The sequence below is a fragment of the Pyrgilauda ruficollis genome, unplaced genomic scaffold (assembly GCF_017590135.1).
Source record: "Pyrgilauda ruficollis isolate IOZ18807 unplaced genomic scaffold, ASM1759013v1 scaffold41, whole genome shotgun sequence".
Lineage (NCBI taxonomy): Eukaryota > Metazoa > Chordata > Aves > Passeriformes > Passeridae > Pyrgilauda > Pyrgilauda ruficollis.
Window position 1 is genome coordinate 3445144 of NW_024525601.1, and position 13219 is coordinate 3458362.

The 13219-nt window shown below is 39.2% G+C and overlaps 1 protein-coding gene across 8 annotated transcripts in view; it reads left to right on the top strand.

Moving 5' to 3' along the window:
- The window catches only part of PPP4R1 (protein phosphatase 4 regulatory subunit 1), a 63571-nt gene that overhangs the window by 33643 nt on the left and 16709 nt on the right, over positions 1–13219 (top strand). For all 8 annotated transcript variants that reach the window (XM_041477708.1, XM_041477711.1, XM_041477710.1 and 5 more), the window contains 7 exons: positions 289–431; positions 1813–1959; positions 3521–3628; positions 4404–4469; positions 6552–6710; positions 7939–8069; positions 9186–9706. In XM_041477708.1, the coding sequence (XP_041333642.1) occupies positions 289–431; positions 1813–1959; positions 3521–3628; positions 4404–4469; positions 6552–6710; positions 7939–8069; positions 9186–9706 (1275 nt within the window). The remainder of the gene's footprint in view (positions 1–288; positions 432–1812; positions 1960–3520; positions 3629–4403; positions 4470–6551; positions 6711–7938; positions 8070–9185; positions 9707–13219) is intronic.

Here is a 13219-nt window from a genome sequence, read left to right on the forward strand (position 1 = left end):
CAATTCTGATACTCCTAATGCTTGATGGCTGGCTGGCTGTCTTACACCTCTTCTTTTTTTATTACTGAGAGTGTGAGACGTAACTTAGTAGGTCGGCAGCACAGAGTGTAGTTTTATCTGGTTTTGTAAAAAGATGTCAAAATGGAACTTGACAAACACACTGACATGAACACTTGAGAGCATACTTTGTACGTAGGGTACTGTAAGAAGCTTACTCTTGCAGGATCTGGGAGCATGCTTGTAAACATATATTGTGCCATTTTTTTGGTTTTGTTTTGACCCTTACAGAGCCGACAGTGCGGGCAGAACTGATGGAACAGGTGCCTCACATTGCTATGTTCTGTCAAGAAAACAGACCTTCAATCCCTTATGCTTTTTCCAAATACCTGCTGCCGATTGTGGTGCGATACCTCGCCGACCAGAATAACCAGGTAAGTTTCCTCTAGGAGTAGTTTACTAGCTGGTGAAATACTGTTGTGATGCCAAATTATTTAAATTTAGCATGGTACAAGTGTGTTATGTTTTGGGATATAAGGATTTGTAATGGACGTGAAATACATGGTACTATAAATTTATTTAAAGAAAATATTTAAAGAAAATGAAATGACAGTTTTTTGCATCTAACATGCTCTCTCCTGACGTGGGGTCTTTTATCTGATATTGTATTCATATGGACAAAATTAGTCATTTAGACAAGCTTGCATAATTTAAATTCTGGCAAAAAGGAGTGGTAGTAATGAAAAACTGAGTCCTTTGTATAATTCAGTTTTTTAACACCGTGGTGTATGTTCATTACCAGTTATTTGTATTTCAATCCAATAAATGTTTTGGATTCAACTCATGTGGTTTGTTTCTCTGCATGTATAAGTTGGCTTGTCCAAAGCTTTCTTGATGCTTGTCCAGTCATTTCAGACTAGACTAATGCTAGTTGAGACATTATTTTCAATATTTTAGGCCTCTTGAGTTTGTCACTTTTTTCCTTGCCCTTTTCAAAATTTATATAGTTAAAAATAACTACCCAAACCTATTTTTCTTAGTAGTTGTTTTGCTAATTCATGTATAATACAAAACCTCTACTTTTTTGTTTGATGTTCTCCTGCTAGAAGATTCTGTGATTATTTTCATTGTGTTAACCTCTGTTGAATAGCTCATTGGGCTGCGGATCTCTGAAACAAAGAGCTCAAAAGTGTTTCCAAAATTGCTGCATTGCAGTATATGTAGTCTCTTACTGTATGTAATGTTTTCTCTTCTGGTGAAATTACTACTTTTGGAGTAGGGGTTAGCAAGCTATGACGGTAATAATGGGTATCTTATTTTTGCACAATTTTCTTTTTAAATGGGACTAAGCAGAATTGAGTCTCAGAATTAAAAAGCATTGGAAATAAACACAGTTTCCTCTTGCCAGCCTATTTCTTGTTAATCTCAGAAAGAGAGGATTTGTTTTGTAAAATTCATCTTCCTTAGAAATTTGTTACTCTCCATTAATTGTGCTGCTTTTTCTTCACACATTTGCATGAGATTTGCCATGACTGCTCTTTTTGACATTAAAACAAATAGTGTGTGAACCCAAGAAACACCTGCACATTGTCAACTAAAGCAGGTAGCCACCTCCATACTTCCCAAAACACAGGACAGCAAATATGAAGTGCTTGCAAAAGCACTTGTCTCGAAGCACGTGTCCTCTCACTGTGTGCAGTTACTACTGCTGTGCGTTGGCATATAGGTACAGCTTCCAAAATACAGGACACATGTATTTCAAAAAATAAAACTGTCTTGGAATTGCTTGGTTCAATTTTTGTCTTTTTATGGCAGGTCAGGAAAACAAGCCAGGCAGCATTATTGGTGCTGTTGGAGCAAGAACTCATTGAGAGATACGATGTGGAGACCAAAGTGTGCCCTGTGCTGATAGATCTGACAGCTCCAGACAGCAACGACGATGTGAAGACAGAAGCTGTGGCTGTAAGTAACAGCAGTGCCAAATCACGCAGCCAAAAGTTTGCCTGAATGCTTGATAGTGCAGTGGTGATGGTATGTTTCCAAGTTGCACAGCCATTACCAAAAAAAAACCCCGTTATATTTCCTGTCCATAACAAATCTGTAACTTCTACTGTGCTGTGTCAGTGCTGTACACACTGGTCAAGTTAAGATTTCAATTCAATAACTTAAAAAACAATCCAGCTGGACAGGACAGTGCAGGGGATTCATTTTATTGACTCCTAAAGCATCTGCTGTGTTGGCTTTTTAGTTTTTTTGAATGTTTGTCTGTTTATTTTATGGAAGTTTAAATTGCCTGCGTGGAAAATTTCCATCCATTCAAAAGCTTTAATGCCTCAGTTCTGTTGCTACTTGCTGTATGTCTGTTCTCTTTATTGACTTTGTTGTGTTTTATTGGACAAAGTAATAAGCATCTGAGTTGATTAACTCATGGTTGGTTGGTTGGTGGTGGTTTTTTTGTATTAGACACAACCTTCATAATTAAAATGTGTGTGTTGAATTAAAATAGTAAGCAGATTAGTTAATTTATAATGGAGAAATGGCAGATGTAGGCCCTTTTGTTTCTTTTTTTATTGCAATTTATATTGATGCTTTCTGCTGGGTGAATTTTTTTCCTGTTCTTTTTGCTTGAGAGAGACCTCATTTAATATTTTACTTTCCTGCAGTGGCTGGACTGATAAACAATAAAAAGGCTCCAGCACTGTTGAATTTGGCACCAAATTTCTAGTGCTTCTTGGTGAAACTTACAACTACATAAGAGAATAAAGTATAAGCTGATTAGTTTTATCTGTGTTCATGGTTTTGAAGGTACTGAAACTTGACAGAAATTTCTGTACCTCATTAACCCCCTACAGGTTAGAAAAACCATCACTTGTTATTATAGGGGAATGAATATAACTACTTCTACTGACATGATGGGGAATGATAAACATAAAATTCTTCTTGCTTTTTAAGGCTTTTTTTTAAGTTTCAGTACAAATTAGAATGAAAGAGCAATTAGAGGGAAGAGTTCTTTTTTTGGTGTGATACATTTCTTTGGGAATTTTATGTTTGGGAGTTGCATATATGCAGTGTAGTGTTGTAATTAATTTTAAGCCATACAGGACTCAAAAGTCTCTTAAGCATATTAATTGTCAATAATTTTCTGTTAACTGTACATATATATTTTTTGTATTGAAAAAATAAAATAATCATGTAGTTTTGTTTTTTTTAAGGTCTGTTGGGTAGCAGAGAATAATTAAGAGTCCAGTTACCTTTGTTAGCTGGAAATTTGATTCATTTTATTGGAAGATCAGTGTCATCTTCTACACCTGTGTCATGTCATTACAATGAAATGGGAAACACAGTTCTTTGCAAAAGTGGCCAAACCTTTTGAATTCAAATGGGATTTTGTTTTCAATATTTTTCAGTTTTCAGTAAAATTATGTTCATCAGAATAGAGAGTAGATTTAAAAAGCCTCTGCTTAGCTGACACAGAATGGTGTGTTCTGCAAGCATCTCTGATTAGTGTCTGTCTGGTCATTAGATTATGTGCAAAATGGCCTCCATGGTTGGAAAGGACATCACGGAAAGGCTTGTGCTTCCCAGGTTCTGCGAGATGTGCTGTGACTGCAGGATGTTTCATGTTCGTAAGGTATGAATTAAGAGCATCTGGTCTAGATTATCTGTGAAAAAATGTGTCATGGGCTTGGACCGTGCATGTGACTAAGAAACTCTCCTGGTAGATCTCATTTGTGACATGTATAAGTGAAAGCTGTGAGGGTTTTTGTGTCTTACATTTCCACAAATTTTAATATTTGACACTGAGATATTTTTTCCAGAATCACTACCCTTATGACTAGAAATGAAGGAAGAATCTGCTTGGCCTTATGCTATAGATAGCTGCTGTGTGATTGGGCATTTGTCCTTAAGGTTGTGTTGGTAACCAGGAAAATGTGAAGCAACTGTGGCTGACACAGCATCAGCCACCTGAGCTCATATCTCTGTGCACAGATGGAACTAAAGATGCTCATCTTCATCACAGATGAAGTAAACCAGTATTCCATCATGATGTTTAGGTGTGGAGGCTGCGCTTTGGTCTCACCCTGCCATTGAATAGCTTATTTCCCTTGATAGCTGCATGTGTTCTTTAATGTGACAGCACCTCAAATACATTTTATCCTCTTTTATTTTCATTTAAGTTCTGAGGTTCATCTATGATTAAAAAAAGACTGACTAATTTTGAAGAAAAGAAAATTATTTATTTTTGAAAAGCTATGGAAATTGATGGAATGGGGAAACAGCTTATAATGAGTTTAAACCAAAACACGTTTTTCTGATTTTAAAAGTTGGGGGTTTTTTTTTCCCTTTGGATTTTGCTGTATTAAAACTGTGGTCTTAGTCTTTGTTTTTTGCATTCTGTTTGCAAGGTGTGTGCAGCCAATTTTGGAGATATCTGCAGTGTGGTTGGACAGCAAGCCACTGAAGAAATGCTGGTAAGCCATTTCTTAAAGGGTTTTTCTTCTTAATACAATTCAGGAGTGGAGCCAGACAAGCTACAGAAGAAGTTCATGAGAGATTGCAGATGCAGGGGAGCGTGGCAGGGGGGATGAAGTGCTGGGAGTGGTGAGGCTGGTGAGGCTTCTGTATTGGTTTAATCTTTTCAAGTCAGTTTTCCTGCCTAGAACAGCCTCCTGGAAAGGAGGGAAAGAGAAAGAAAGGTAAAGGAGAAGTCAGTGAACCTCAGAAATAACAAATGAAATAAAGGAAAGAGAGACAAATTCAAAATGGAAAAGCAGGGAACTGGATGGAGTGGTGAGAACAGGATCCTTAACTGTGCACACATTCCCATGGTGGGTCCAGGAAGCTAGTGGATGTTGATAGATTTGGAGACATGACAAGGCTAGGAGCAGAAATCACCTTGGCAGGCTCTGGGATCCCTCTTCAAGCTTCCTCCTCTTGGGAATGTGGACAGTGAGCTTGTTGAGGGCCAGCAGAGGCTGATGAATCAATGCCCTGAATTAGCAAGGGACTTACATGGACAGAGTGTAAATGCAGGCATGACTTCAGCCAGAGGCTCTGCAATTTTTTGCAGTTGTGGTGTTGGACAGGTAGGCCTGTTGTGGCTCTCAGGCCATTTCTTATGCTCTTAAAGCGTTTGCTGCATTTTTCTCTAGCTATTGAGTGGTTCAAGCCATTTGGTAGTGAAGTTTAGTTGTGTGGATTTGCATCCCATATGCTTCCTGATTTGGGCTGTAAATTGATTTCTCTCACACAACTGCCTTTGTAATGATTAGCGTAATGAATTTGGATTAAAACTTTGCAGAGGGTGCATTACTATGAAATAAAAAAGTGATGATTATTTCATCTAAAAGCAGTAAAATGTGGCAGGACAGCTGGGCTTCTCTTTCTATAACAGAAAATGCCAATTTCTGCTCTTCTTGGATTATTGTTAGGAAAAAAGAAGGGCGTAAAAAGCTGAATGATAAAACTTCATTTTCTAATCTAAAAGCTTTTTTTAATTAGAAGCAAAGTCCAGAATACTTGGCTGCAGAGAGCAGGAACAGCTGAACATCAATAACTGTGAACAAGGCTGTAGCAACAGCCATTGCATTAGTTGTATTTTGTCACTGTGCCGTTGCAAAGCCAAGGCAGCTGTGCATGTCTGTGCCTCACCTGCACTCTGTCCACCCTTACCATTATTGTATCCAAAAAGCCCAATCACCTGAGCACCTTCAAAATTCTTCCATTTTATTAGTAAAACCACTGCTCTGTTCAAACATGTTTTCTCTTGAGGAAATGCAGTCTTTTTCTCATTCTCCTCTTTGCACTTCATGTCCTGCATTGTAGGATAGAGGGTGTTGATAAATCTAACAATGAGAAGTGTAGGTAGAAGAGGAAGTTTTTTCTTTCTGAAGATGCTGCTCCTTTGCATTTCAGTAAGAAGCTTACAAAAAAATCTGAAGTGGTCTCTGATAGGTAAAATGTTAATCATAGAATCAAAAAATGTTAAGGTTTGGAAGGGACCTTAAAGATCATTTAGTTCCAGCCTTCCCTGTCATTGGCAGAGATGGCTTCCACTTGATCAAGACCTTATCCACCTGGCCTTGAACACTTCCAGGCTTGGGGCATCCACGATCTACCTGGACAGTGTGTTCCAGTGCCTTACCACCCTTGCAGTAAAGAATTGCTTCCTAATAGTGCACCAGTATTATTTTTCTTGTGCCTGCTTTAAAAGAATGGTGTAGACATGAAGTCTTGTCTTATGAGAGGTTTGTTGGTCTTGGACGTATATTTGAAGTTGGGCTTTTTGGAGGTATAAATCAGGTTTAAGAGTTAGTACTTCCTGCTATTCTTCAGACAGGTGAATTTTCCTTATCTGTATCCATAAGTAATATGAAAGCAGCAGATTAGAAGCATGGTGCTACTGAATGTGTGTTGTCTTGCAAATGTTAAACTGTGCATCTGAGTATGAAGGTGGACAACCAGGTGAAGAAAATGAATGTGAAAAGAGAACTTGTTTTGAAACAAGTGCTGCTTATTAAGACTTGCAAACTCACTCACTGTATTCCTAACAGCTGCCAAGGTTTTTCCAGCTCTGCTCTGATAATGTGTGGGGAGTTAGGAAAGCCTGTGCTGAGTGCTTCATGGCAGTTTCTTGTGCAACATCACAGGAAGTCCGGAGGACAAAATTGTCAACCCTTTTTATTAATTTGATTAGTGATCCTTCACGATGGGTAAGAATTGCTTTTTATTTTTTGAATAGCTGTCGTATTTGAAGGATTTTACTGCAATACTCTATGTAGAACTTCTCATGGGTGTGGGTAATCTAACCTATTCCATGCACCTCCAGTGAAATTGTTCTTAAACTGGTTAGTTCATTGATGGGTGTAGAGAGTCCCTCTCATTTTTACATCAGCATGTAAGAAAAACTCTGTCAGTGGAGTAGCTTTCTTTAGCTACAGAATTGCCTGTGTCTTAACATTGCTGAGAATCATTAACAAAACTGGAAAATTAATTATGATATACTTGTTCTTCTTCAGGTTCCCTACCACCATGTTGTTTTTTGAGGGAGGGCGTGGTGGAATTTGCGGTTGGTTTGGAGGTTGATTGCTTTTGGGTTTTGTAGGTGTTTTGGATGGTGATGGTGGGGAGTTTCTTATTATTTAAATTTTTATTGTTTCTTGAGTGATGGGTTTTTGTTTGTTTTTTTTTTTTTAGGGGGGTTGGGGGGGATTTTTAGGGGGGTTGGGTGGGATTTTTTTGTTGTTGTTGGGGGGGGGGAAGGTTGGTTTTTTGTTTGTTTGGGGGTTTTTTATTTGCCATCTTGAAGATTTACTCTTAAACCTTAAGTTTGTTACTAAGCAGACAGCTTCCAAGAGCAAAGGATCATCTGCACAGAAGCATGAGCTCATGGATCTTGGAAAGTCATGCAAGTTTTGGCCCAGCAGAATTAATCAAATAACAAAAATTGAGATAGAGAATTGTTGAGAAGAGAACAAATAGTAGGAGAAAGGAGGAGCAAATGCACGGCATAGCCAAATAGGAAAGGGAAATAAATATAATGCTTATCAGTCAAATTTTTGAAAGTGAAATGTCTGTTTACTGTACATAATGGTTTTTTTCCTTTCAAGTTGTTAAAATTCTGAGCTGAGCTCTCAAATTTACTTCCTTCTATTACCTAAACAGATTCTTCCTCCTTCGGTTGTGGGGAATAAGCCTGTCAGTTTAGTAACCTGTGATTTAACTGGTTTCACCTTGCTTTTTCATTTTTCTTAACATTTTTTTCAAACTTGGCACTCTGTATACATCTGGCTGATTCTTTCCAGACAAGAGCCTCTGCTCTTGATTTCCGTAGTAGGCTTATGACCCTTTCAATTCCTAGTAGCAGTCATTTTATGTTTTATAGGACAGCAAGATTTATATATATCATTTTGTTTTTTCACCTTGGACCCTTTCCCCTAGGTTCGCCAAGCAGCTTTTCAGTCTCTGGGGCCTTTTATATCAACTTTTGCTAATCCATCCAGCAGTGGCCAGTACTTTAAAGAAGAAGATGGTAAAAACCCAGAAGATTGTGATTCTGCACAGGAAAACAGGTAAATTTGCTAAGTCTACAAATTATTTTTGCCTGCTTGTTCTTCTTCTCCATGAACTGTTAGAAAAACTAACTTTCCTGAATGAATTGAATATATGGTAAATGGAAAGATCTGGATCTTCTCATCTTCACAGACCAGAATTAGGATATATGTTCTGTGGTGAGATGACTGACTAGATAGATGAGGGAGAGCAGTGTGTACCGTGTACCTGGATTTTTTTTGACACGGTCCCCTGTAAGATCCTTGCGGAGAAGCTGCTGAAGTTTGGGTCAGATGAGGAGGTAGTGAGGTGGGCTGAGGCCTGCCTGCCTGGCTGGGCCCACGGACACTGGTCAGCAGCACATAGTTGAAGGTCACTAACTGAGCGTCTATGAGACGGATCCAGTCCTGTTTAGCATCCTCTTTAGTGATGTGGATGGTGGAGCAGGGTGTAGCCTCACAGGTCTGCTGATGACACAAAACTGGGAGGAGTGGCTGCTTCACCCACAGGGTCATGCTGCCATCCAGAGGGAGACCTGGAGAGGCACACTGGAGAGGGTGCAGTGGAGGTCCACAAAACAACAGGCTGTGGCACCTCTCCTGTCAAGAGAGTCTGAGAGAGCTAGGACTTCAGCCTGGAGAAGAGAGGGCTCACTGGGGGGTCTTACCAATGTTCATAAACACCTGAGGGGAGAGTGAAAAGAGAATGAAGCTGGACTCTCTTCAGTGATGCTTAGTGGCAAAACCAGAGTTAATGGCCACAACCCCAAACACAGGAGGTCCCCTCTGAACATCAAAACCCATTTTTTTTTGTACTGTGAGGATGACTAAGCACTGGCAAAGGTTGTCCATAAGGGCTGTGGAGTATCCATCCTCTGAAGTACTCAAAACCTGTCTGGACACAAGTCCTGGGCAAGCGGTTCTGGTTGCCCCTACTGGAACAAGGAGGTTGGCCCAGGTGACTTCTAGAGGTCCCTTCCAACCTTGACCCTTTTGTGATTCTATGACTTCTGTTTTGTTATGGTGTAAATAAATTTACTTTGACAAATAACAAGTTGATAGCATGTGTGTGAATTTTCAAGAGCATAACAAGTCTGTTTTGGTTTTTTAATGTCCATTTTGTTTGGCATTCAACAGTGAGCAAGTCAGGACCACAGAAGATGGCACAACAGATGAAGAGCACAACAGGACAGAGGATCTGTCTTCACATTGTGATGATAGCGATGATTTTGCAACAAAACTTGAAAATGTCATAGAAGATCAAAATACAGTGTCAAATAACTCCAAGAGGGAAAGTGATTTCCAGACTGAATCATCCTTCCATTGCACTTTGCCTTCAGAATCTTGTGGGGAAATGGCAGATGAGAATGAGCGAAGTTCTCCTTGCTGTACAACAAATGTGCAGGAGGCTGGGCTGAATTCACAGGAAACCTCTCTTTCAGAGCAGGAATTATACAACTCTTTCCATTTCTGGAGGACTCCACTTCCTGAAATAGATATTGACTTTGAGCTTCAGCAGACTTCTGATATAAAACTTGATAGAGAAATTCAGGAACTCACTATGCCAGTGTCTCCAAGCATTCCTATGGCAACAAGGAAGGAATTAGAAGAAATGATAGAAAATTTGGAACCCCATATAGATGATCCAGATGTTAAAGGTATGGTAAAGATACTGAAGCATTTTTAGTGTTTGGAGATATGTGTATGTTGCTTCAGCAGTTTGTGCTTTAACCTCTTAGTTGTTTTAAAAGTCGGAAGTACTGTTTTCTCCTGGTCCTCAGAGAGATTGAGGAAAATTGATAGTCAACTAAAAGGGAATTTGCATTTGTGTAAAGATGTTTAAAAGGAGTGTAATTCCTTTTATAAACTGAATGCATGTGCAGTTAGCAGTATAAAGTTCTGTCTGCCTGTTTTGACATTATAATCAAATAGATGGTTCAAAGGCATAAGCTGTTGATAAGCAAGTTTATTTCTAATTAGCATACATGCAAAATGAGGCAGATTAAGAGGGTTTTATTTTTTTAATTATCAGTGTGAATTACGGTTTTCTTTTTACACATTATCCGTTTGATTTGGATGAAATAGTCTCCATTTTTTCTGCAAGGGCTTTTTTATTGCAGTCACATGTATACAGCTTTAATGCGACAAGTTTGTCAGATCAGGCTGATAATTGATCCAAGCTGTGTTCTTGAAGTGAACACACATTCTCCATTTTAAAAGCTCTTGAAGAATGGAGAAGGGTTTCATAAGTGTGACAAGGTGGTGGAGCAGCACTTCAGAGACACCTCCTCAGCTAAAAGGACTTTGCTCTTCTACAGATACTTACTGGAAATAGGTTTTTCTTGGTATTCATGTGCTGAATAAATTCTAAGACATATTGGGCTTGAGTGTCACTGTCAGAAAGTCTGGAGGTGCTACTAAGGAGGAAGGCATGTTGTTTTGGTGCTGAAGAATCTCTAGGGGGGAAGCATGCCTCTATACCAGAAAAAGCAGGGGGAAAAGAAGGGGCAAGTTGGGGAAAAATATTTTAGAATAAACTGATACTGCTTTTTACTTTGTTTTATTGTTAGTAGGTTGATATGCTAATAACTTTTCTTAAATCCATTTTGTACTTTTATTTAATCACTTGTGAAGTCAGCAGATAAAACTTTGCTTTAGGAGTGCTTTGGGCACTAAGGAAAGAGGTAAGAAAAAAAATTCACCGTTGCTAATGACTTCAGTCTTCACATAACCCATCTCTGAAGCCAGCTGCAGAAGCTTGCAGTGCTGTTCAGGTTTACTTTATAAAGCTGTTGTCTCTGTAGTTAAAGAACATACCTTAGTGCAGTAATAAATTACAGTGGTTTATGTAAGCATGTAGTTGTACATCCAGAATCGTCCTGTGTTACGAGTTTATCATGTGTTCATGTCTTATTTTGGAGCAGGTTTTTGGAATTCTTTCTGTTTGTTTGTTTGTTGGCCTCTTGACGGGGTGTCAGGAGATATTCTGTGGAGTTATTGACCAACATTTGCACATTTAAGTATAAGAAAGTTGTTACTAGGTTGTCAGCACCATGGGTTCCCCCACTCTGACTTGGTCAAGGCTGTGTAGTGAAACCCCATAAAACATTCCTTCTAAATCTTCTACTCTTTTTCCTTTTGCCTGTGCTCTTGTTATTCAGTCTAAATACTTGAGAAACTGGAATTTAACAACATGCCAGTTTCAATTTATTAACATTGCAATTTTAATTTTGCACAAAGTGCAAGTAGTATTAATTTTGCATGCTTGTCTCAAACTCTGTGGCACACATAGAAGTGGTAGAGATCCAGACTGTAGTCTCTGAGTTGCTGACTTAATGCCTGTGTTTTGAATCTTACACTTGCCAAATTGTGACAAAAGGTAGGCTTGCTCTGGGGGTGATCCAGAAGATCAGAGCCCTGTCTCTTTGCTCGTGGCAATATAATCTAAAACTGTTGTTGCAAACTGATGGTATAAATATTCAGTCAAAATCTTATCTTAGTTGTTTTCATGGAAATTTTGTGAAACTACCTAATTTCACAGATAATTTTGTCTCCAGTATACATGGCTTACAAATGTACGCTGAACAGCTCTGGTCCCAAATGGTCCATAGGGTCTTACCCTGCCTGCACTTCCCCTCTCTGCAAAGCTGGCCATTATGTTTTTGAGTCTTGTATGGTGAGTAGGCTTTGCTTTGACAGCAATGACTGAGCAAGCTAGGAGGGTTTTTTTTCCTCTCTTTATTTCTTTTTAAATCCCTGTGATCTTTTTCTTGCACTTATTTTCTTCATTGGCTTGCTGTCACCTAAGTCCTGGACTCCTGCTTCCATGCTGTGCTCCTGTCTTTATTGCTGCATTCCCAGCCAAGGGATGGGAGTGGAAGATGCTGTGTTCTCTGTGGTGGGTAAGTGGAGGCCTGCCATACTGGAGAGCTTCCATGGGTACACATCTTCTGGCTTCTATAGCAAATTGGCCAAGGATCCTGAAGGCATGACAAGATGAAGTGATGAAGTGTGGTTTGGGAATGAGACTGCAGTGTATGATGTTTTGCATGTATCAGTAAGATAAAGCTGTTCATATGACCTTGTCTCTGGCTGTACCTTGCCTATCTATGCTAGACTGTGCAAATTCAGTAGCCTTCTTTTGACATGGGTATTTGGTTATTTCTTTTTTCTTTTTTTTTTTTCTTTTTTTTCTTTTTTACGTTTTAGAAATTTATGAGAATAAGAAAATTAATTCATGTTGTGTGGAATCATAATCACACAGGGTTTTTGAAGTTTCTTAAGATCACACTGAATTTTTATTATTTGACTTTGCAGGGTATCTAGTGATGGTAATAAGGTGCTGTTCTTCACTAGAGTCAATCAGAGGAGGTTGATTATTTCTATTTTGCTAGTTGGTTTCAGAGCCCCTCCCGGACAGCTGAGGCAGATGTGGAGATTTGGTGCTGAAGTTTAGCCAGCAGTTATTCCCTCCGAGTCAGAAAAAGATGGTTTTGTTGGGGTTTTCTTAGTGGTTTTTTTGTTGTTGTTCCTTCCTCCCATCACCCTCTGCTTTGCACTGGATGTTCATCCCTAGCAGCTGCTATACCTTTGTACCCCTATCCCCTTCCCTCCACATGTATTCCCCCTCCTATTTCCTTTTTTATTTTCATTTCTCTTCCTTTCTGGGTTTGGCATTCCTCTGCTTCACATGTCCCCATTCACCCTTCTGTGTTGTGAGTTGCTTCTCCCCTCACGTGTTTGCCTCATTACAGCAGAAGTATTGAGAAAGAATAACTCCATTTTTATCTGAGAACTACCTGAGTGTACCCTGCCAATGGGAAGAGTCAAAGGAAAGGCATCACCAGGTTGTGCAGCCCAGAGTATGGCATGTTCAGTGCATATCCCCATCTTCCAGAGGTCTTGGAAGCCAAACACTAAGGGGTCACTGTTTACATACACACACTGGTCATGGTTGTGTGGTTTTGGTTTGGTGTTTTGTGTTGGGGTTTTTTTGGGAGGTATTGGTATTTGGGTGGTATTGGTTTGTTTGGGGTTTTCTGCATTGCACCTCAATAGAGCAATTTCTGTTTCAAGCCTTAGATCTTTGCTTCAAGGCATGGAGACTGATGAGATCTCCAGCAAAAACAGTTCTTTTAACAGTAATCAGTAACCAACACAGAATATTTTTT